General features: G+C 45.1%; 1 protein-coding gene across 1 annotated transcript in view; it reads left to right on the plus strand.

The window, feature by feature from the left end:
• LOC126970732 (transposable element Tc1 transposase) overlaps nt 1-24,486 on the plus strand; it is a 165,823-nt gene that overhangs the window by 123,903 nt on the left and 17,434 nt on the right. Inside the window, exon 2 of the mRNA XM_050816824.1 lies at nt 7,309-7,540. Within this exon, the coding sequence (XP_050672781.1) occupies nt 7,309-7,540 (232 nt within the window). The remainder of the gene's footprint in view (nt 1-7,308; nt 7,541-24,486) is intronic.

A 24,486-nucleotide genomic window follows, 5' to 3' on the forward strand; every position in this document is an offset into this window, starting at 1 on the left:
AGTCAGAAAAAAATATGAAAATATTTTATTTCCGTTTCAAAGATTGACACTTATTGAACGACCAAACGAAGCGATAAACGCTCCTGTAACTAATATTAATTCAATCTGAGTCGCAATACTCGGGCCCAGATAACAAACATTATTTATACTTGTGTAAACTACTTGTCAGAATGAAAAAGACGGCAGAATCCAATACACTTACGAGCATCTAACAGCGCATACATATTTAACACGCATATTTACCGATCGGTGGATCGCTGGGGGGGGGGGGCGAGGGGGAGGTGAGGTCGGTCATTCAATGAGATTGCTTCTAGCCACCACTCTTAAGTAATGGATCTGCCCAAATAAACTGAATTGAAGAATTAATAGCAACTCATTGAGATTGGTAAATGTAACACGCCTAGATACATTATATACTTTCTAACCGACTTAGAAAAGGAGGAGGTATTTTTTTATGTATGTGTGTTTTTATGTACGATTACGCTGAGATTAATGATGCGATTTTCGTGAGTCTTCTTTAGTTTGGTGCGGAATGTTTGCCATTTGGTCCCATAAAAATTTGACAAAATTTGGCCCATTAATTGTTTTTATGAATATTTTTGTTTACGTGTATGATGTTATTATAGTTTATCTACACCCGTGCTTTAAATTCTCGATTAAAGATTCTAAAACAGCTTATTGCCAACATTAAAACATCCAATGTCCTAATAACCATTACATCATCCAAACGAGTGTTGAAATGAAATTCAGTACCTACAACATTCTTACTACTTACTTACTTATATCATCCGTTTTCATAGTTACGTATTCCTTTGGATGATATTATGGTTACTAGGACTGGCTTTATTAATGTTAACAGTAAGCTAACTGTTTCAGAATCCTTTAGAGAGGATTCATATGGTTGCGTAGCAACGCTTCGAAGTATATGACGAGAGTTGTCAAACTTCATGACATTGTTAATCTCAACAGCTCCGTCAGCAATACTCGTAGCTCAGCGGAAAAGTCTTTATCTTAGACGCTGTAGACCCGGGTTCGATACACCTACCAATGTATGGATTTTTTTGGGTTTTGTAAAGTTAATGGAAATTTGTAGTAAGTTCAAGATCGAATCGAACAGAGTAACAATAGTTAAAAGAAATTTCTAGTACAATTTAAATTTAAAGATGGAATGGGAGAATCATTTTGAAAATAGAACAGATCCGGGGGTATATAAGCCGCACTAAGCGTGGCCTACGGCAGTTCTAGTTCTGACTCGAAATTGTAAAGAAGAAGTAGTAAAAAGTGGAAGTGTTCCAAGAAGAAGAAGATAGAAGAGATTACGTGTTCGGTGCGGTGTGACGCGTTGAAGGTACCGCCGCCCACAAGAGGAACAGCGGCAGATCGGCCAAGTGCAAGTTCAGAAAAAGTGAACGCAAATATGCCTTCGGCTGGAATACGGGAGCCTCACGTACAGTCGTTAGCCAAAGAAGACTAGTGAGCATCGGAAGACGACATATGCGAGAAAATTTAAGCTTAACATTCACAACAGCTACCGGTCAGCGCATACCAGTCCAGGGAAAGAAGATCGTGGCCATAAAAATCAGGGATACGTTGTACTGGCAAAAAGTGGTAATCGCGGATATAACAGATGACTGCATCATCGGGTTGGATTTTCTTCGAAATCATCAGTGTACCATTGACATCAAACACGGTGTATTGAAGCATGTAGGTGAAGAAATTCCAATAAAAGGCGGAAATTTTGGAAAAGTGCTCTGCTTGAGAGACACTACCTTAAATCCTAAATTGCAGACCTTAGTCACGGTAGTCCTGCCAAGGGAGGACAGAGAAAGATCTTGTAAATGCGCTATAATTGAAAGAGAGACATCGGACACGACATGGATCCCAGCCAGAACTGTTCTGGGAAACTCCCAAATTGCAATGGTCCCCGTGTTTAATCCTCATGAAGACAAGCAAATCGTTAGGAAGAGGACAGTGATCGGAGCTTGTGAGGAAATAGCTTGGTTAAGAAAGTGTGAAGAAGGGAGGAAGACCGTAGCTGCAAGCCAGGATGTGAACATACAGGAGCTTCTGGATGGCTGTAACGACTGCTTACCAAGCTACAGTTAATAAAAGCGAGAAATTTCCTGCTACGCTGCGCCGGGATGTTCTCGAAGAACGACGGGGACATCGGAAGAACTGGTTTGGTGAAACACAAGATCGACACAAGGAAACACTGTTCCGATACGGCAAAGACCAAGACGTATTCCGTTTGTACGCGAACAAGAAGTGGAAGACATGATTCGGGATATGAAAGAAAATGGTGTGATAGAACTGTCGTCGAGTCCATGGTGTTCTCCAGTGGTTCTGGTGAAGAATAAGGATGGATCAACTAGATTTTGTGTGGACTATCGACGTCTGAATGATGTAACTAAGAAGGACAGTTATCCATTGCCAAGAATTGATGACACCCTAGATTCACTTTGTGGCATGACGTGGTTCTCTACTCTGGATTTGAAAGTGGCTACTGGCAAGTCCATCTGGACCCTAAAGACAAGGAGAAGATGGCTTTTTCAACCGGAAAAGGGTTATGGCAGTTCTAAACAATGCCCTTCGGATTATGCAACGCCCCAGCTACTTTTGAAAGGTTGATGGAGTATGTGCTGGCAGGTATGTTGGGAGAAACCTGCCTTGTCTACTTGGATATCATAATCATTATGGGACGAAGTTTTGAAGATCATCTTAAGAAGCTCGAAAAAGTCTTCGCAAAACTGCAGTGTGCCAACTTGAAGTTTTGTCCAAAAAAATGTTCCTTCTTTCAACGTCAGGTGAATTATTTGGGGCACGTTATCTCGGAGCAAGGCGTTGCGACGGATCCTGCCAAGATAAGTGCTGTCAAGGACTGGCCGACGCCGACAGAAAAGATACATATGAGAGCATTTCATGGACTATGCTCTTATTATCGACGCTTCGTGAAAGGGTTTTCCGATGTTGCTAAGCCCTTACATCGACTGACGGAGGAGAAAACAGCCTTTTCCTGGGATGAAGAATGCGATCAAGCTTTCTTAGAGGTGAAGAAACGACTATGTGAATCACCTATCCTCGGATATCTTGACACGGAAGGAAGATTTATAGTGGATGCTGATGCTAGCAACACTGGAATTGGTGGAGTACTATCTCAGAAGAGGGGAGACCAAGAAGTTGTTATTGCATACTTTACTAAATCTTTATCGAAGCCGGAGAGACACTACTGTGTAACTCGTAGGGAGTTAGTTACTGGCCATGGTTAAGGCATTACAACATTTCCAAAAGTACTTGTTGGGTCGCAAATTCATCGTAAGGACTGATCATGCCGCCTTGAAGTGGTTACTACAATTCAAGAATCCGGAAGGACAAGTGGCCAGATGGATTGAGCAACTTCAAGAGTATGACTTTGAAAATGAGCATTGAGGAGGAAAAAGTCATGGAAACGCAGATGCTGCGACGGAATGCAAACATTGCATTCGTCAAGAGTCGAAAGAAAATTTTATGATCCGGCTGAACAGAACAGATTCGATCGACGAGAACTGGAGCAACGATGCAATCAGAAAAGCTCAAGAAAATGATAAAGATCTTCAACTACTTTTACATTGGCCAGCAAGTGGATCACTTAAAAGAAAATGGTCTGAAGTGGCTAGACACAGTACGGCTACCAAAAGTCTCTGGGCACATTGGAACAGTTTGGTGATGCATAACGGGTCCACCGGAAATGGGAAACCCCGCAATGAAAGGATTGCCATCTGTAACTGGTCGTTCCCAGGGAGAAGGTGAACGAGATCCTGAGAGCTTATCATGATGGTTCTTCAGGTGGACATTTGGGAATAAGAAGAAATCTCATAAAAATTAAAGAACGATTTTACTGGTGGCATTGCCGTGATGATGTGGAAGACTAGTGCCGTAAATTCAAGAGTTGTGCAGCTGTCAAAGGACCTCAGACCCGGAGCAGAGGAGCTACGAAGTTGTATAATGTTGGGGCTCCATGGGAGAGAGTAGCTCTGGATACGGCCGGACCGTTCGCAGTCACCAAATCTGGAAACCGTTACGATAATGGTGGTGATGGATTATTTCACGAAGTGGCCATAAGCATTTGCTCTACTGAATCAAGAAGCAGTCATCATTGCGACGAAGCTGGTGAATGAAGTTTTCTGCAGATTCAGTGTGCCTTTGGCAATGCATAGTCGGAGGGCGGAACTTCGGTCGCAAGTATTTCAAGAAGTTTGCAAGGTCTTGGAAATCCATAAGACCAGAACTACGCCATATCGTCCACAGTCGGACGGGATGGTGGAGAGGTTTTACCAAACATTGGAGCGACATCTGGCAAAAGTAGTGGATAGTCATCAGGATAACTGGTATGATTACATTCCACTGTTTCTTATGTCGCATAGAACTGCAATACACGGTGACTCCTGCGTACGCCAATTTTAGAAGGATACTCCGAAATGTATAACAGAATATGTGGATGAGTTACGTAAGAAGATGGTTGACATCTACGAGGAAATTAGAACAACTGGGCTTAAGGCAAGTGAACGGATGAAGACCCGCTTTGATCGAAGAGCTAATATTCCTACTTTTGAGGAGGGAACCCTTATTTGGTTACACAATCCTGTAAGACGAAAGGGGAAGTCTCCGAAGCTCCAATCAAGTTGGGAGGGACCATACAAAGTAATCACAAGGATAAATGATGTAACTCTCAGGATCCAGCCTACCCGTCGAAGTCCCCCGAAAATCGTACATGTCGATTGGATGGCTAGTGGCTGAAGTACTACGGAAGCAACAATGATCGGGACGATCATGTCTTGGGAGGGGGCAGTGTTGCGTAGCAACGCTTCGAAGTATATGACGAGAGTTGTCAAACTTCATATCGTGCAGCAACGTAAATGACGAGAGTTGTCAAACTTCAAGACATTGTTCATTTCAACAGCTCCGTCAGCAATACTCGTAGCTCAGCGGAAAAGTGTTTACTTTAGACGCTGTAGACCCGGGTTCGATACACCTACCAGTGTATGGATCTTTTTGGGTTTTTGTAAAGTTAATGGAAATTTCTAGTAAGTTCAAGATCAAATCGAACGGAGTAAAGAGAATGGAAAATGTGTAAGCAGGATAACAATAGTTAAAAGAAATTTCTAGTACAATTTGAATTTAAAGATGGAATGGGAGAATCATTTTGAAAATAGAACAGATCCGGGGTATATAAGCCGCACTTAGCGTGGCCTACGACAGTTCTAGTTCTGACTCGAAAGTGTAAAGAAGAAGTAGTAAAATAGAAGATATGTGAAGTGAACGAAACGTGTGAAGATAGCTCTTGTCTTTTTAATTCAGTTTAATAGTTAAAAGTGGATATTTTATCATTATTATTAGTGTTTTTGTTTTAAATAGTACCTTAAAGTAATACGAATAAATAATTTTTGTGTGTATCTATTAATTTGGACGGATTTAAAAAAAATTTAAGTGAACATTTGTGAGATTTTTTGACGGTGAATCTAAAATACACGTTAAAAGAAGACGCACAACTCGTTTACTACGTTGTAAAGGCATCATACGACTATAAATTTCAAACCAGCTCGTATCGACTACGTAGTCGAACGGTGTCAACTCCAAAGATAACCTTCGGGGGCCGGAGATCGAGTCACCTCGAAGCTTTCGATCTCGAAGTTTTTGTTTTTTTTTTCTTTTGTTTGATATCTTTTTTTTTATAATGCCCCAGGAATGTCCTAAGTGCTCCATATCTATTTTGGTTACGCAAAAAAGACTGAAATGCTTGAGATGTAGTAAACATTACCACATGGAATGTGTCGGATATAGCAGTGATTCACGACCGAGATCTCAGTGGACTTGTCCCAGTTGTTCGCCTTACTCTAAAACGCCGCAAAATATACCACCAACGTCTTCGGATACTCATATCCCACCTAATAAAATTAGCAAAATCGAAGACAAAATTGTCACTGCTATCGGAAAGGAACTACAAAATATAATTGGCGAAGTTCTAGCCTCTGAATTGCAACCATTAAAGGAGCAACTCCAACTTTTAGAAGATTCCAATACTTTGCTCAATAATCAGTACAAGGAATTATTGGAAGTCGTCAATAATAAAACGAAGGAGATCAGTGCCTTGTATACAGAAAAAGAAATTCTGAATGTGACAGTGAACGACTTGCAACAGAGACTTTCTTCTATGGAACAGTTTGCTAGGCAAAGTAACGTTGAAATACACTGGCCTTCAAAAGTAAGTATCACACTTTTAAAATTGGGATAACGTTTTAAGTTCACAAGATATACTTTCGAAATAAAAAAGACTCCAAAGAGAATTTAATTTTGTACATAAAAACTTTATAGTCGGTAACATTCTTTTAAGAATTGGCTGAAAAAAAACTTCAAAACCAAAACCATTCCTTTTTCAAAGTGGACGTTTCCGAATTACAATTTTACCATTCACATTTTTCTTTCTGTTTTAATTTTTTTTTTCAAGATTTATGCTAAAAAGCACATAACATTTATTTATCATGCCTCTTTCAGTTGAAAAATCTGCTAGGATCATGGCTTTTCTGGAACTAGGCATCAGTATGCGTCGCACTGTAAGAATGGTGGGTGTGACGGTACGAACGGTCCAGAAGGTAAAGCGAAGGTACGATGAGACTGGACACCATCTGAGGAGACCTTGTAATGGCAGACCCAGGTGTACCAGTGCCCGAGAAGATTGTTATATTATTTCCACTGCGTTAAGAAATCGCCACCAAAATGCAGTTGAAGTCCAGCAACAGCTATTTCAGACCCGGAGGGACTACATTAGTGACAGTACAGTGAGAAGCAGACTTGCTGAAGCAAATTTGAAACCCCGAAGACCAGCGAGTGGCCCAAAACTCGACAGACAGCATCGAGTAGCGAGACTGCGATACGCCCGTGAACACATGCAGTGGGATGAAGAAGAATGGTCAAGAATTTTGTTTGCAGATGAGTCTCGATTCTCCCTTTACACTTCTGATAGAAGGCGAAGTGTTTACAGGCGACCTGGTGAGCGATACCTTCAAGCCAATCTCAGAAACAGAATCTCAGAAAATCTCAGAAAGAGTCCAATACGGTGGAGGCAGTGTACATGTATGGGCTGGCATATATTCAGAAGGTGGCACAGAGCTAGTAGCCATAGAAAATGACACCCTCACTGGGCAAAGATATGCTCAAGAGATTCTCAATGAGTATGCAGGGCCGTATTAAGCAAATATGGGTGATGGATTGATGCTGATGCATGATAATGCCCGGCCACACACGGCTCATATCGTACAAGAGTATATTCAGGAGGTCGGTATCAGCGTGATGGCTTGGCCATCAAGAAGTCCTGATCTCAACCCGATTGAACACGCCTGGGATGAGCTTGGGAGGCTAGTCAGAAATCGCAGACCACCACCTACTACCCTCAGGGCACTAAAGCAGGCCCTGGTAGAAGAATGGGAGAATATTCCCCAACATCGGCTCCGAAACCTAGTGTTCAGTATGCCAAACCTGCTCGCAGCTGTAATCAGAGCTCGAGGAGGCAATACCAGTTATTAAAAATTAAATAACATGTAATTTTTTTACACTAAACTACAAATGTCTATTTTCATTGTTTTATCTTTTTTAAGTTAAAAATGTTACTAATGTATAATTTTAGTTTCTAAGAATTAAAGCCTATAAAATTTGCAACAAACGTTTTTAATCTTAAATCTCTACCTTCTATAATTAAGAAAAAAATTTAATTTGAAAAGTGTGATACTTACTTTTGCAGGCCAGTGTAGTTGGAATTCCAGAACACCGGAACGAGGATACAAATTAAATTATTAAAGAAATTTGTAACGTGGTCGGTTTAAGATTTCCATCACCGCAGAATATTATATTCACCACAAGGGTCGCTAAAATTAATCGGGAATCAAAGAGACCGAGAAATTTAGTCTGCCAATTTTCGAACAAGTTAGTACGTGATAATTTTCTTGCAGCTATCATAAACTATAATAAATCGCACAAGGATAATAAGCTTTCCTTATCACTCCTTGGAATCACGGGCTCTTCAGTTCCAGTTTATGTTAATGATCACTTAACCCCCGCGAACAAATCACTGCATGCTGAAACACGTAAATTAGCCAAAACTAACGGCTATAAGTTTGTTTGGGTAAGAAGTGGCAAAATTTTTGTTAGAAAAGAGGAGACAAGTCCTGCTAAGAACATATTGAGCTCTGAACATCTACATCAATTATTTAAGCAACAATAACTATAATAGAACTCATATATTATAGTATTTAGATTTTAATTATTTTAATTTTTCTCTATTTTTTGTGTTCCATCTTATTCTTTTTATGAGTTATTCTAAACAAACTAATAATGAACTCATTAGCTATGAGAATATGCTATATTACCAAAATATTAGGGGAATGAGAACTAAGCTCGACTATATTAATAAAAATGTTTTAACACAAAATTATTGTGCTGGTTGAAACCAGGCTCAATAACATATTAGATGGAGAGATTTTTGATAACCGTTACGAAGTCTATAGAAGGGATAGACAGTCCAATCCATTGCTTGGCCACAAGGAGGGTGGAAGTGTTTTGATCGCCGTGCATAAATCTATAAAATCGCACAGGGTTCCAAAATTCGAAAGCAAAGTCGAAGATTTGTGGGTGGAGCTAGAGTATTCTAACTTTAAAGGTGGATCTCAAAACATAAAACTATGTGCTGTTTATATACCACCTCCAATAAACACAGTGATACTTGAATCGTTCATGACAAACGCCTCAAATATAGTTAATGACTCGGGGAACCATCTTATACTGGGGGATTTTAATATGAGTAATATTATTTGGACAAGAGAATATAATAATAAGTTTTTAACACCTACGGCTCCTGATAGTTCCATAGGCATCTCATTTATAGATTTAATGGCTCTTTGTAATAGCATGCAATTTAACTCTGTGATCAATTGCAAAAACAGAATATTGGACTTAGTACTATCAAATATGGAGGACGTGACATTCTGTGAATCTTCGGAACCTATCGCGAGTGCCGATAAATATCATCCACCTTTAAATATCTCTTTGAACTTTATGCGTTACAGTTATTTAAAAGAAAATAGGGAACCAGTAAACAAGATATTTAATTTTTATAATGGTAATTACGAAGCGATAAAACAGACACTATCTTCAATTAATTGGTCAGATATTTTAGGTACAAGTCAAGATGTCGATGACATGGTTTTCGAATACAACACAATTTTAAAAGACCTGATTAAACAACATATTCCTAAAAAATACAAACGAAATAATAATTACCCTCCTTGGTTTAATATTAAACTTATACAAGTATTGAATGAAAAAGAAAAATATCGAATACGTTATAAAAAATATAATAATGAAATGGACAAAATACAATACAATATTTTAAAAGAAAGAACACGTAAAATTATAGATAAATCTTACTCGGGCTATATTGAAAAAATACAAGAAAACATTAAAAGCAACCCTAAATCTTTCTGGACATATATCAAATCTAAACGTAACAATACTAGTACCATTCCATCCACGATGCAGTAACATCATAATTCAGCCAATGGAGGTTTCGAAATTAGTAATCTATTTGCGGATTATTTCTCTTCGATTTATAATAAGCCACTTCATACAAATAACACGGAGTCAGTAAATAAATCAAACACTAATCAAAACACGCAATTTTTTGCGGTAAATGACGTTGAACTGAAGTTAAAATCACTCAATAAAAATAAAGGTGCAGAATGCGATGAAATTCCTCCAATATTTTATAAGTACTGTGCTAAAGAATTGTCATATCCACTAAGTTACATCTATAACGCCTCAATAAGTAACGGGTTATTTCCGAGGGAATGGAAAAAAGGCATAATAGTGCCTATTTTTTAAAAAGGTAATAAATGTGATGTTGTTAATTATAGACCGATAACTATTTTATCAACTCCTGCAAAGATCTTTGAATCAATTTTATATCCTCACTTGTTTTGGCAAACTAAGCACCTTTTATCTGACAAACAACATGGCTTTATAAAAAAAAGATCTACGATGTCAAACTTGTTAAACTTCACTATAAATGAAATGAGTAATAATCATGAAGTTGACGTCATTTATACCGACTTCAGTAAAGCATTCGATAAAGTGGACCATTTCCTACTAATAAAGAAACTTAGGGACATCTATGGCATATCGGATGAATTACTGACATGGTTAACATCTTATTTGGCTTCTCGACCACTTGTGGTTAAGGTTAGTGTTAGTTTATCATTCTCGGGATTTTTATCAGCTATCCGGGGTACCACAAGGCTCACACTTAGGCCCCTTATTATTTACCTTATACATAAATGATATCACTAAATTAAAAAAAAATTGCCCTGTACTTTCCCCGGGGCGTAAAAAGAATAGGGGAGTCCCAGGCCCATGGGTGTCGTAAGAGGCGACTAAGGGCTTTTTAGAAGTGGGAGAGTCACGCTGCCGTCTTATGGCGTCAGCACAATCGGGCCAGACTCGTCCGGGTTAATTACCACACTCGCACAGAATACCGGCGTGAAGTAGCGGCCTAGTGCCGCTATGTTTCGCATAGGTTAGTGTCGAGGACCGGAGGCCATCCCTTACCCCCCCCCCCCCCCCCCACAAATTATGAGAGCGGTCCGTAAAAAGATATTACCCCAGGAGGGTATCGGCTCTACCAGAGCCGGAGAATCCCTCCCCGAGCACTCTCGCTCGGGCCGCCCTTCGTATTCTGGGGTGGGCACAGAACCGCGCATGACCGAGGACAAACGAGGCAGTAACACCACGGCACCCCGCTCCACGCTCAACGTGGACTTTTGCAATATCAGGGGAATTCACTCCAATTTAATCGCCGTCCACCACCACCTTGAGACGGCGCAGCCGGCCTTGTGTTTCCTTACGGAGACGCAGATATCTCGACCTAGCGATACGTCATATTTAACGTACCCCGGGTACAAAATTGAGCATAATTTCATGCCTCATGCCGGGGTATGTGTGTACGTTAGAGAGGATATCTGCTGTCACCGTCTCGGCAATTTTGAGGGCAGGGGCCTGTCTACTCTCTGGCTCCGCGTAGATTTAGAGGACCGCGTCCGCATCTATGCGTGTGTCTACAGGTCCCATTGTGGTAACGCAGAAACGGATCACCTCATGGGCTGCGTTCAAGCGGCATTTGATGACGTGCTTGCTCAGATCCCCTCCGCTGAAATCGTAGTCTTGGGTGATTTCAACGGGCACAATGCCGAATGGCTTGGATCACGTACCACAGACTACGCAGGGCGATCTGTGCATAATTTTGCATTGGCGTATGGTCTGTCCCAATTGGTTGAGTCGCCGACGCGGCTCCCGGATGTGGATAGCCACATGCCGTCCTTATTGGATCTTCTGCTGACTACACATCCCGATGGTTACTAGGTCTCTGTCGACGCCCCTCTCGGAACGTCCGACCATTGCCTGGTCAGGAGTGTAGTGCCTATCCGACGCCAACGTCGCAGGCCACCAGCGACCCGCCGCGTTTGGCACTACAAGTCAGCAGATTGGGAAAGGATGCGTTCCTTTTTTGCATCCTACCTTTGGGGCGGGGTTTCGGACGATCCTAGTCCCTGCGCCATTGCAGTAGGCGATGTGATACTACAGGGCATGGATATTTTTATACCAAGCTCTGAAGTACCGATCGGTGGCAGATCACAGCCCTGGTTCGATGCGTTAGTTAAAGCAGCATCTGACTGCAAAAAACAGGCGTATCGAACTTGGGTTGCGGCGCTGAGCACAAAGGATCCGAACTGCAAAGTTCTTAAGAGGAAATATAACCGTGCCTCCAGATTTTTTAAGCGGCAAATCGCCCTTGCGAAGTCTAAGCACGTCGTTAAAATCGGCGAGCAGCTTTCCAGTTACCCGACCGGAACACGCAAGTTCTGGTCGTTGTCGAAAGCTGCTCTTGGTAACTTCAACCAGCCGTCCATGCCGCCGTTGCACATGAGGAATGACACCCTGGCCCATACGGCAAAAGAGAAAGCCGAGCTCCTGTGCGCTCTTTTCGCCTCCAACTCGACTCTTGACGACAACGGAAAAACACCGCCGACCATCCCGCGGTGTCAGAGCTCTATGCCTGAAGTACAGTTCAGACAGAAAACTGTAAGGCGAGCTCTGTTTTCGTTGGACGTCAGGAAGTCGAGCGGGCCGGATGGCATTTCTCCAATCGTGCTTAGAACGTGTGCCCCTGAGTTGACGCCGTTGCTAACGCGTTTATTCCGGCACTCTTATTCCAAAGGCGTAGTCCCTGACTCATGGAAGTCAGCCCTTGTCCATCCGATCCAAAAAAAAGAGACAGTTCGGATCCGGCGAACTACAGGCCTATTGCTATCACCTCCCTGCTCTCCAAAATCATGGAGAGCATAATTAGCCACCAGCTTTTAGTATACCTAGAGGGTCACCAGTTGCTCAACGACCGACAGTACGGCTTTCGCCATGGACGGTCGGCAAGTGATCTTCTGGTATACCTAATACATAGATGGGCGGCGGCTATTGAAAGCAAGGGGGAAGGCCTGGCAGTTAGCCTGGATATAGCGAAGGCCTTTGATCGTGTATGGCACAAGGCGCTCCTCTCAAAACTTCCATCATTTGGGCTTCCCGAGAGCTTGTGCAAGTGGACCTCCAGCTTCCTCACTGGGCGTAGCCTACAGGTCGTTGTCGACGGATATTGCTCGAACCCGAAGCCCGTGAATGCTGGAGTGCCCCAAGGCTGTGTGCTATCTCCTACGCTGTTTCTTCTGCATATCAATGATATGTTGGACACCTCCAACTAAATTGCTATGCAGATGACAGCACTGGTGATGCCGTATACACGGGCCGTGCAGGTCTCTCTCGGGAAATCGTCGACCAGTGCCGGGAGAAACTTGTGTCTTCTATCGAGTCCTCTCTCGAGAAGGTCGCGGAATGGGGTAAATTGAACCTTGTCCAATTTAACCCCCAGAAGACTCAAGTTTGCGCGTTTACCACAAAAAAAAAACCCATTTGTCGTATCACCGCTCTTCGAGAACACTTCTCTTAAAGCCGCGCCTAGTATCGGAATACTGGGTCTCGAAATCTCGAGCGATTGCCAATTCCGTGGCCATCTGGAGTCATCAATAGAGCACGGCAATACTTCAAGCCGGCCCACATTCTAGCGCTCTACAAAGCGCAGGTCCGGCCACACATGGAGTATTGCTGTCATCTCTGGTCTGGTGCACCCTAGTATCTGCTCGATCCATTTGACCGCGTGCAACGTAGAGCAGCTCGAATTGTCGGGGACTCAGTGCTCTGTGAACGGCTGGATCACTTGGCGTTGCGTAGAGACGTCGCTTCATTGTGTGTCTTCTACCGCATTTATCACGGGGAGTGTTCCGAAGAGCTGTTTAACCTGATTCCTGCCGCCGAATTTCACCATCGCACGACACGCCACAAGTTAGGATATCATCCCCACCATCTGGATGTGTGGCGGTCCTCCACAGTGCGGTTTTCAAGAAGCTTTCTCCCTCGTACTACAAAGCTGTGGAATGAGCTTCCTTGTGCGGTGTTTCCGGGACGATACGACATGGGTACCTTCAAAAAAAGCGCGTACACCTTCCCTAAAGGCCGGCAACGCTCTTGTGATTCCTCTGGTGTTGCAAGAGAATGTGGGCGGCGGTGATCACTTAACACCAGGTGACCCGTACGCTCGTTTGTCCTCCTATTCCATAAAAAAAAAACAGAATATGAACTATACGCAGATGACCTAAAATTATACAGGACGGTAAAATGTTTTGAGGACCAAAAAATGCTTCAAGATGATATCGACTATATCTACTTATGGTGTCAAAATAATAGTATGGAACTGAACGAAGGCAAATGCAACTTTTTAAAATTTTCCAGAAAACATATTAAACTTAAAACTGAACCATTGCTGAAAAAAAAATTTAAAGATTTAGGCATTATATTAGATAGTGAACTAAGATTAAACAAACACATAGATCACATTGTTCGTAAGAGTTTTAAAATGCTAGGTTTTATTTTCCGTAATACGAAAGATTTTAGAAGTATTTTACCACTCAAGATACTTTTCAACTCTGTTGTCAGATCTAATCTAGAATATAGCTCAGCTGTTTGGTGCCCATATCACAAAAAATATATATCACGAATAGAATCTGTACAAAAAAAGTTTCTTTCAAAGTTAAGTTTTTTTGCAAATAAATATATCCGTAATGATAGCTATGAGAATAGATTAAATACATTTCAAATTAGGGCTCTGCGAATACGTAGAAATGCTTCACAATTGCTGTGTTTACATAAACTTTTAAGCTATGATATGGACTGTCCTTCGCTTTTATCACAAATCGGTTTGCATGTGCCTGCCTTCAATTGTCGGCTTAGTACTTTTTCCCCAATGCACATTAAAGTCCACCACAGTAATTATGGCTTAAACTCTCCTCTACAGGTAATGTTACAATTATATAATTGTATTTTTAATATAGATGAAAACACTGATATCTTCTTTTCAAACTTTCTTAATTTTAAAAAACAAATTTATATTGCTCTCCAAAATTTATAGATTTTAGATTTTAAAATATCACATGTATTTCTTATAGTATGCCTACTATGTATATTGTGCCTACCTATAATTTAAGTGCATTTAAACTATTTTATTATATTTGTTTAATTCTTAGTGCATAAGTTAATAAATTGTATTTAGTTGGTAAGCCTTTATAAATAAATAAATAAAAATAAATAAACAAGTGGAAGTGTTCCAAGAAGAAGAAGATAGAAGAGATTTAGTGTTCGGTGCGGTGTGACGCGTTGAAGGTACCGCCACCCAGAAGAGGAACAGCGGCAGACCGACCAAGTGCAAGTTCAGAAAAAGTGAACGCAAATAAGGACTCGTTCCTATAAGCGGAGTATTATTTCCAATCCCTGACCCACTCTCGTGTCAATATTATAGGTTGAGATAAAGTATTGTATGCAACTGTTGATAATTAGGTATTAAAACACTCATGTGATACTATTATCACACTTGGATACGCCTCGTGTGATAAACCCACATTCGTGATTTAATACCCCTTATTACACAACAGTTACATAAATAAATATTGTGTACTGCTTCCTTAGGAGTTTTCATTTAGTTTGATTATATATTATTATTACCTGACCCGGCAAATGTTGTTTTGCCATATAAATTATTTTTAGCGTTCGGCCGTTTTTTCTCATGCACGAGCACGTGTCGCTATAACTAGGGAGTACTAACAGTCAACAGCTTCCCACAGGCTCATTGAAGGTGCAGTTAAAATGTATTCATGTAAGTGAATAAATTTCCCGCTCTCGCCTCTCGCCTCCTCACGAATCAAGCACATCTCACCTATTACTAGTTACAAACCTACCTTGGCTGACTCCAAAAATAACAATAATTGTAACTATATAGTTACAATACCACCATATGGTCCACGACAACGACGACCATATGGTCGTTAGTGGGCTATCAGTTGTGATATGGTGGTATAAATAGTGATTGAATAAAACTAATTCAAGTCTAACACTCTGGCAGTTTAATCTACACATACATTAAGTACACTGATACGCACATGAAGTTAAACCATTATGAAATGAAATGAAATGAAATTTTTTTTATGAAATGAATTGAAATTTAGAATATAGAAAGAAGGAGAAAACACAGTAATTACAGGTACAGATATTACGACACGACAATTGAACAGTAGGTACTTTCTATAGACAAGCTACACGGGCTTGCGCTACACTGCGAATTATCGACTATTACACGACTCCTGTACCGGCGCGGGCGCGGGTCGTTGAACGATATTCGTTCTGCACAGGCGCAATATTCCCCGGTTACAAGTGGTGGATTTCTACTGCACAATACTGAATATTTTATGTTGAATTATTGTTAATATTCAAAAAATTCAATTCAAAATTCAAAGTAGTTCATTGTAGTGTAATAAAATATATATCATAGATAATAATAAATAGTAAATAGATAGTAATAAGTTATGTGTTGTGTAAGTGTATGTAGGTATAGTGTACGTGTTAGTGTATGTATCGGCCACATCACTCCCCCCCCAGAGACCGTCACTACGGGCGATAATAATCCGGAAATCGGACTGTGTGGCCTGAACAAGTCATTTTGATGTCACCCTGAGCTGGGGCACTCTGCTCTATAGGATCAGGGTGAAGTACAGGGCTAGGTTGGGGGTTGTTGATAGGAGTGGGAATAGGAAGAGGGTCGTTAGAGGGGTTCATCAGTATATAGGCCGGTTTTGAGTCGGTCTATGGATACGGAGAGCTTGATTGCCTTCGTGTGCTAAGTCAGCTAACGTCTAGCGACTCGCACCGGTGCTCGGGTCCTTATAGCGTTTCAGTCCCCAGTTGATACTGCCTACTGAAACCCTTTTTTATTTGACCACGGTTGGTGTTCTGGGTCAACACGACACACCCTCCGGTCTTGATCCGGCCTGCCAGAGGCAAGTCCGGGAAACCAGGCCGGTGGGGTGCTGGCGTGCCAGCACCTCCGTTTGAGCCGCGCCTAAGGCAAGGCAAAAAAAAATATATAAATTTTAAATCAGCATGCCACTACCTAACCTGCTGCCGATGTCACAGCGACGCGTGACTCGACCGCGCCCACTTCGGCGCAAGGTTTTTCGGCGGTCGGCAATCTCCGGCCTTGAGGCCGGGTTGGACGCAATAATAGCGTCCGGCCAAGCCACCCTCGCTGCCGGCGCAACGAGACGCCCCGACGCCGCTCAAGCGGGTCCTTCGACGGGAGCCGGTGAAGAGACTTTCGTCGCGAGAGAGAGCTGACGCCGTCGCCGTCCCCGTCCTTTGAGTCTATTCCATCCGTCGTCCGACCACCTACGCCCAGGCGACGACCAACGCGTACGATTGACGCCACACCCACCCTTGCCATACGCACGGTGACGCCTCCAACGGCGAAGCATACCGCGCAAGCGTCTCACCCACGCATGCCTCGCTATCCCGCAACGCAGCTGGGTATACCCGTGGGGCGTTTCGAAGTTCGATTCAGGCAGGCAACGCGAGCACACGTGCCGCGTTATCTGTCCTCCTTCGAATATTTTTATTACCTGCGTTATCGCACTAACTGCTCAGGCCACCTGGGCTAGCTATTGTTATCGCGCGCTATTGTTCGGGACTCTTTGAGTCTCGCACCTGTTACGTTCCTTCGCGGAACGTAGCTTAGTTATTATCTGTGTTAATTACCCGGTTTTACGATCGTGTTAGTTAGCACCTGTGCTGTGTTTCGCGATTCTGCACGCTAATCGTGTGTGTTGTGAGTGTTGCAGATCGTGCCGTGTGTGTCTTCTCCGTGGGGGCCTGCACAGCGTGCATCGGGGTTCCGGCCCAGCCAGTCTACATCCAGCAAAGCTAAGTCTTAGGCTTAATTATTATTATTATTAATTTCTTTTAATTTTGCATACTTTATTATCATTAATAGTATTTTATTAATGTGCAAGTGTACAACTAAACTATAGTTGTCCACTTTATTATTATATTCCCCCTCTGCCTGACTCGGGCAGCGGGGGTTGCCACCCGCTTAACCTAATTAATAACAACCATGGCTTCACCAATTGTTGCCGACAAGGGCCTTCTACGCGCTCTGCTAGATGAGTTATTTACGGAAAAGATCGCTCCGCTAATTAAGGAATCTATAGATGAGACAGTGGATGCCGCTATTAAAGCGAAATCCAAAAAATATAAATCGTCATCTGACGTTTCGAGTTCCGACGGGGAATCCGAAATGGAGATAGGTAATGCGTCCGACGCAAGTTCCGTGGCCTCGGTCAAACCAAGAAAAGTGATCACCCGATCAGCCCGTCCGCCTGTCCTTCAGGCGTACTTTGACGCGCAGGCGACCCCTAAGGTCCCCGCGGTCAGTCCTGACCGCACGGAAGCCCCTCAGGCTTCCAGTGCTTCACCGGCCCAGCCGGAAACCGCTCTACCGTCGAGAGCGGAGAGTGTCGCGTCGGATACTGACGGCTTCATCACCGTCAGTCGCAAGAAGAAGCGCGGTCGTGAATCGCCTTCTCTTGATGGCACACCCGCGAAGAAAGCCGCGGCCACGACTGGCTCCGCTCCCGCGTCCGCGCCCGCGCCCGCTAAAGCCCGCGTACCGCCTCCGACAAGCGCCCGCCTCCTATTTTTATAGGGGACCGAGGCCGATGGTTAGTCATCAAAAATAGGATCCCGAAGACGCTCTCCTTCCAGGCGAGGGCGTCCCAATCTCTCATCAAATTAGAGACCAGAGAGGTAGCGGACCACCGCGCCCTGACATCTCTTCTTAGAGAGCTGAGTGTGGGTTTCCACACGTACGCCCTGCCTGAGGAGAAGCGTCTGAGGGTCGTTATTAGGAACGTCCCCAACGAGTTAGACGAGGCCGACATTCTGTCGGACCTCAAAGAGCAGGGTTACCTGCACTTTGCAACTGCACACGAGGTGCACCGTATGCGCGGAACCACCAATAAACAACCATTTAACATGGTTCTCGTAGTCCTCGACCTCACGCAAGAGGGAAAGGAAATTTTCAATATTAAATCGGTTTGTTCCCTTCAGGGCATCCGTACCGAAGCTCCTCGCAACCGCGGGGGGCCCGGTCAGTGTCACAGATGCCAATTATACGGGCACTCGGCACGCAATTGCGGACACACCCCGAGGTGTGTGAAGTGCCTCGGGAAACACGGCACGCCAGAGTGCCCTCGACCAGCGCAATGCGCGGAGCCCCCGGCCTGCGTCTTGTGCGGGGAGAAGGGGCACCCCGCGAGCTATCGCGGCACCACGTGTCCCAAGGCACCCAAACACAAGCGTCACCCAGGGCGCCGCCAGCCGCAAGGCAGAGCAGAGAAGGTGGAGTTCACTCCAACCTTCAAACCTGCGCCGCCTCCGAAGGTAAACGCCTGGGCGAGGTCTCTTTCGGCTGCCAACGCTGCCACAGAGGCCACTCTCGCGGCCCCCGCGCCCCTCCGGCCTCCGCTAGCGTCCCGCCCGGCGGCGTCGGTCCCGCGACCGAGGCCACCGGCGCCCGCGTCCGCGGCAACAGGTAACAAAGGCGGCAGCACCTTTGCCTTCATGTTCGAACTGTCAGAGATGTTCGACATTGATGAAATCACAACCCTGGCCAGCAGGCTCGATGCTGTCCGGGAAGACCCGCCGTCGCTCCTGCAAGTTATGGCAGACAACGGCAAAATATTCCGTGCCCTCACCGATATAGGGCTAAAGTATAAAAATAACATTCGCGATGCCTAATTACGTAAGCGGACGGGTTAAACCACATACGCTCCGTATAGCGTATTTTAACGCCCAAGGCCTTAAGCCTCAACTAGACTTGGTGAAGGAGTTCGCTCACGAACATCAATTAGACCTATTCTTAGTGCAAGAGACATTTCTAAAACCACGTATACGCGATCCGCGTATCGCTAATTATAACTTAGTCAGGAATGATCGCACCACCTGTATGGGCGGCACCCTCATTTATTTTAAAAGGTCTCTACACTGTATACCTATAGATCCTCCGGTCCTCACTAACATCGAGGCCTCTGCCATCCGGGTCAGTATGGCGAATCACCAGCCGATCACTGTTATTTCAGCTTAACTTCCGCCCAACAAAAAAGTATTATACACAGATATAGAAGCATTACTCGGCCACGGGGCTGCAGTTATAGTGGGTGGCGATCTTAATGCCAAACACTCCAGCTGGAACAGTAGAGCCACAAATAGAAACGGAATCTTATTAGATTCGCTGACAGACACGCTGAACTTTTCAGTAATAGCACCCGACGAACCAACACATTATCCGGATAACGTCGCGCACCGACCCGACATTCTAGACGTTGCGTTACTTAAGAACGTAACGCTCAATGTAAATTCAAACGAGGTTTCTCACGAATTAGAGTCAGACCACCGGCCCGTCGTCCTAAATCTAGGCCCACCGGTTAACTTACATCCACCGACGAAAACAGTGATCGACTGGCAACGGCTGGAAAAGGATCTCGAGTCTATCAAGTCCGACGACCTTGACCTTATACCGGAATTCATCGACTCGGTCGACACGGCTCACAGTGCTATCTCTCATGTGACGTCACATATACAGAATAGGATCAAGGCCTGCTCCAGGCAGGTTCCGATGATGCAACCGCATCGCCTAAACCTGCCTCCAGAGGTCAGGAACTTACTCACACAGAAGCACAGAGCCACTAGACTTTACGACAGGTATCCGTCGGTCGAGAATAGGCGCCACCCCCGCTACCTACAGCGGGTGGTACGGGAACGTATCGCGGAACTCCGCGGCGAACGTTGGGACCGCTTGCTCGGCAACCTTAAGCCATCACATGTGGCTTTCTGGAAGCTGCCTCGCGCGTTCAAACAGGAGCCGCCCACTGTCATGCCTCCTTTGGACAGACCGGGACTGCAGCCGGCGCTCGATGACGATGAGAAGGCTGAATGCCTCGCCGATAGTCTCGAGAGTCAGTGCTCTCCAAATGCAGCAGCCGACCCGACACACGTTGACGAAGTTGATCGTGAAGTTGAACGTCGCTCCGCTCTGAGCCCTTCAGGCGATGTAATAAAACCCACCTCTTACGAAGAGGTGAAGCTAATCATTAAGGAGCTTCACTCCAAGAAGGCCCCGGGGCCCGACACTATAAACAATAGGGTTCTTAAAATCCTACCCTCGACTCTTATTACTTTATTGGTTACCATTTTTAATATTCTATTGTCTAATAGCGCGTTCCCGGAACAATGGAAAGATTCCATTGTTATCGGTATCCCAAAACCCAATAAACCTAAAGCTAATCCGAGTAGCTATAGGCCTATTAGCTTAATTAACTCGATCGGGAAACTTAACGAAAGATTAATTCTCGCGCGTCTTAATCATTACATCACGGAGCTCAACCTGATACCCGACATACGGTTCGGATTCAGAACCGCTCACTCGTGTCCCCAGCAGGCTCACCGACTCACCGAGTACATTCTCGTACGGCGTCAACTTCACGCTACCACGGCAGCCGTGTTTTTCGATGTCGCGAAGGCATTCGACAAGGTATGGCACAACGGATTAGTATTCAAGCTGTATCAACTGGGAGTGCCAGACAGGCTCGTGCGCATCATACGAGCCTACCTTACTGATCGCTCCTTCTGATATCGAGTAGAGGGCACCCTATCCTCACCCAGACCCATCAGGTCTGGCGTGCCACAGGGTTCAGTCCTCTCTCCCACTCTTTTCTCGCTCTTCACGAGCGACATTCCCAAGTTTCCGAGTGTCCAGCTCGCTCAGTACGCTGACGATACGGCACTCTACTTTGGCTCCGCTCTATTGAACCGCTCAACCTTGAGCAGGAACATTAAAGTACTTCAAGCCGCCGTCGATGAACTAGGCAACTGGTTCAGAAAATGGCGGATTGAAGTGAACCCCACCAAGAGTGCAGCGGTACTCTTCGGTAACGCGAATAGCATCCGCGCTAAAAAACGACCGACCGACGTCATTAAATTGTATGAAACACCCATACCGTGGGTGAAGGATTACAAATACTTAGGAGTCACGTTCAACAGCAATATGAACTTCAAGAAACATATTGATACGGTATGCAATAGAGCCCGATTTGTCCTCAGTCGCCTTTATCCACTTGTGTGTGGGCGAAGCAAACTTCCGCTCAAACACAAAGTGACGCTGTACAAAACCATCGTACGGCCCATACTGTCATACGCAAGCGTCGCTTTCGCGCACACCCGACCGAGCTACTTACGTCGTTTGCAAGTAGTTCAAAATAAATTCACGCGCATGGCAACCGGAGCCCCGTGGTTCATCCGAAACGTTGACCTTCACCGCGACCTAGAGCTTCCGACGATAGCTCAACACTTTAAAGAGATCTCGCGACGCTTCTTTGACAAGGCGCCTAACCATCCCAATATCTTGGTTAGGAAGGCATGCGGGTACACCCCCCTTCACCATAGTCTCAACCCAATAAGACGTCCCAGACACGTAACGGTAGACCCGGATGACGACATCACCATCGCGAACGCGACACCCACACAAACACCGACACAGACACGCACACACCGCCTTCGCAGGCGTAGGCGCGGTCAACCACCGCAAACCACTGGCACTCGTCACTCTGACGATGGCCAGCGGCCCGCACCCTAGATACACCACACATTGTTTTGATACCCGACGAGACGTTAGTCCTCGTCCTGTAATCGCTTCACTACACTCACTCACACACGGACTGACTGACGGACTGACATACACCACTTACACAATCACAAACACACTCCACAAACAGACACAAACACAAACATACATGCACACTAACATTTACACTACTTACACACATACAAACATACGTACATACAATCATAAACACATACATACACACTTACATTCATTACACTAAACATCACCACACTCGCCGGCGAGTGTGTTCTTCTCATCTTTTCATCTTCATTTTCATTTTCATTCTCTCTCCTTCCCACAAGCACACAGCCCGGGATAACCATCGAGGCATGGCGCGGCAGAAGGGGACCAGCGCAGTGACACCGATGCCAGCAGTTTCGGCACTCTTCCCATAACTGCTACCGGCCTATTGCTTGTGTGCGGTGTGGAGAAAATCACCCTGCCCGAGAATGCCAGCGCCCTAGGGAGGACCCACCGACGTGCGCCAACTGCGGCGGCGCACACACGGCGAACAACGCCAACTGCCCGGTATTCCGCAAGGAGACGCGCAACCGCCGGGCGGGCACTACCGCACGCACCGCCTCAGCTGTGCGCACGCACCCTACCACTGCCCACGCATTGGAGGCCGACGCGCCCGGCTCGCTCATGGCTGCCGCCAACCAGCCACAGCGACCGGGTAAACGCCGACGCAAGCGCGGTAAACGTGCTCAAGCGCGCCAAGGTGTTCCACCTGCCGCACCACCTACTGCACCGCACGCTGCGCCACCTACTGCGCCACGCGCTGCTACGTCCGCCTCACCACAGCGCAGTAAAACGTCCAAGCCTACTTGACTCCCCCGCAGGGGGGACGAAGGCGAAGCGAGTGACGCCGCTGGACCCGCGACTCACCAAGGTTTTCAGCACCTATAATCACCACAAGGTCGCCAGCCGTTTTCCTTCTTGGGTGCAAGATGTAAGGGAGAAGACCAGGGACTATCAGAGGGACGCGCTGTACCATTGCTAAGCATGAGCTCAAACTCCTGCTTGGCGATTTCAAGTTTATCCGGTGCCAGTCTGTGAGGGGTACATGAAATAGGAGGGCCGGCTGTGGTCCTAATGTGGTGTACCGTATTGTGCTTTGGAGACGCCGGCGTACCTGCGGGACGTGTGATTTCCGGATACTTACTCAGAATAGCGTGAAAGCGCGTGTCGCCTGTTGGAACCTTAACAGAAAACACATTATTATTAGCAATACAAGCATTTGATGACAAGGTTGTGGTATTGTCTAGTAAGCGTTGATGTCGGCAATCTACTATTAAATTATAAAAGCTAAGAAATTCAACGCCTATAATTGGTTTGGTTACATTAGCTACAATAAATCTCCATAGAAAATTTCGCCGTAAGCCTAGATTTAAGTTAAGCTCAATAAAACCAAATGTATCTATAACAGACCCGTTGGCCGCAGTGAGCTCGAAGTAACTCTTGGCACGACGTTCACGAAGTGCAGAGAGAGTGTAGACACAAAACCGAGGGTAACTGCCGGTGTCCACCAGAAACTGGACATTCATGCTGCGGTCGGTGATGAAGAGGCGACCCTTATAAGATGGACAGTCGTTTGTCGCCACTACCGACTGCCGGCGGCGTTTCCCGCCTTGTTGTAGTCGCATGGTTTCACGCACTTATGAGCCTGTGCTCCGAACTTGCTATGGTACCAGCACACAGGGAACTTGCGATAACTGGAATCTGACCGGTTCCGGTATCGTGATGATGAGCGGCGACGGTCACGTGGTCTCGAGCGGTCCATAGAATAGCAAGAAGTCTTAGTGTGCTCTTCCAGCTTAAGAGCTGAATCATGTTCTTTAACTCCGCAATCTCATCTGATTGGTTCGATGTATATGCCCTGCTTGAGGAAGCAGAGGCGACGTTACATGGTGACGTGAGCTCATGGATACGGTCTGCCAGGTCTGCAAGCTGCTCCAAAGATCGGGTTTGTTGGGATGCTAGTACCGTTTGGATATTATGCGGGAGTCTGTTGCAGCATATGGATTTGGGAAAGTCAGCAGGTACAGAAGGGCCAGCCAAGTCTTGCAAATGTCGCAGAAATTGTGAAGGTTTTCTATCACCGAGCTCCTCGTGCGCTCACAATTGCTTAACCTTTTTCTCATGCGACGCGGATAAGCGCTTAATAAGCTCTGTCTTTAGCTTGTCGTACCTATTGTTAGGTGGAGGGTTAATGATTACATCCTTCACATGTTTTGCAAACTGCACGTCTAAATTATTTG

This window comes from Leptidea sinapis, chromosome 21 (assembly GCF_905404315.1).
Source record: "Leptidea sinapis chromosome 21, ilLepSina1.1, whole genome shotgun sequence".
In the NCBI taxonomy this organism is placed as follows: domain Eukaryota; kingdom Metazoa; phylum Arthropoda; class Insecta; order Lepidoptera; family Pieridae; genus Leptidea; species Leptidea sinapis.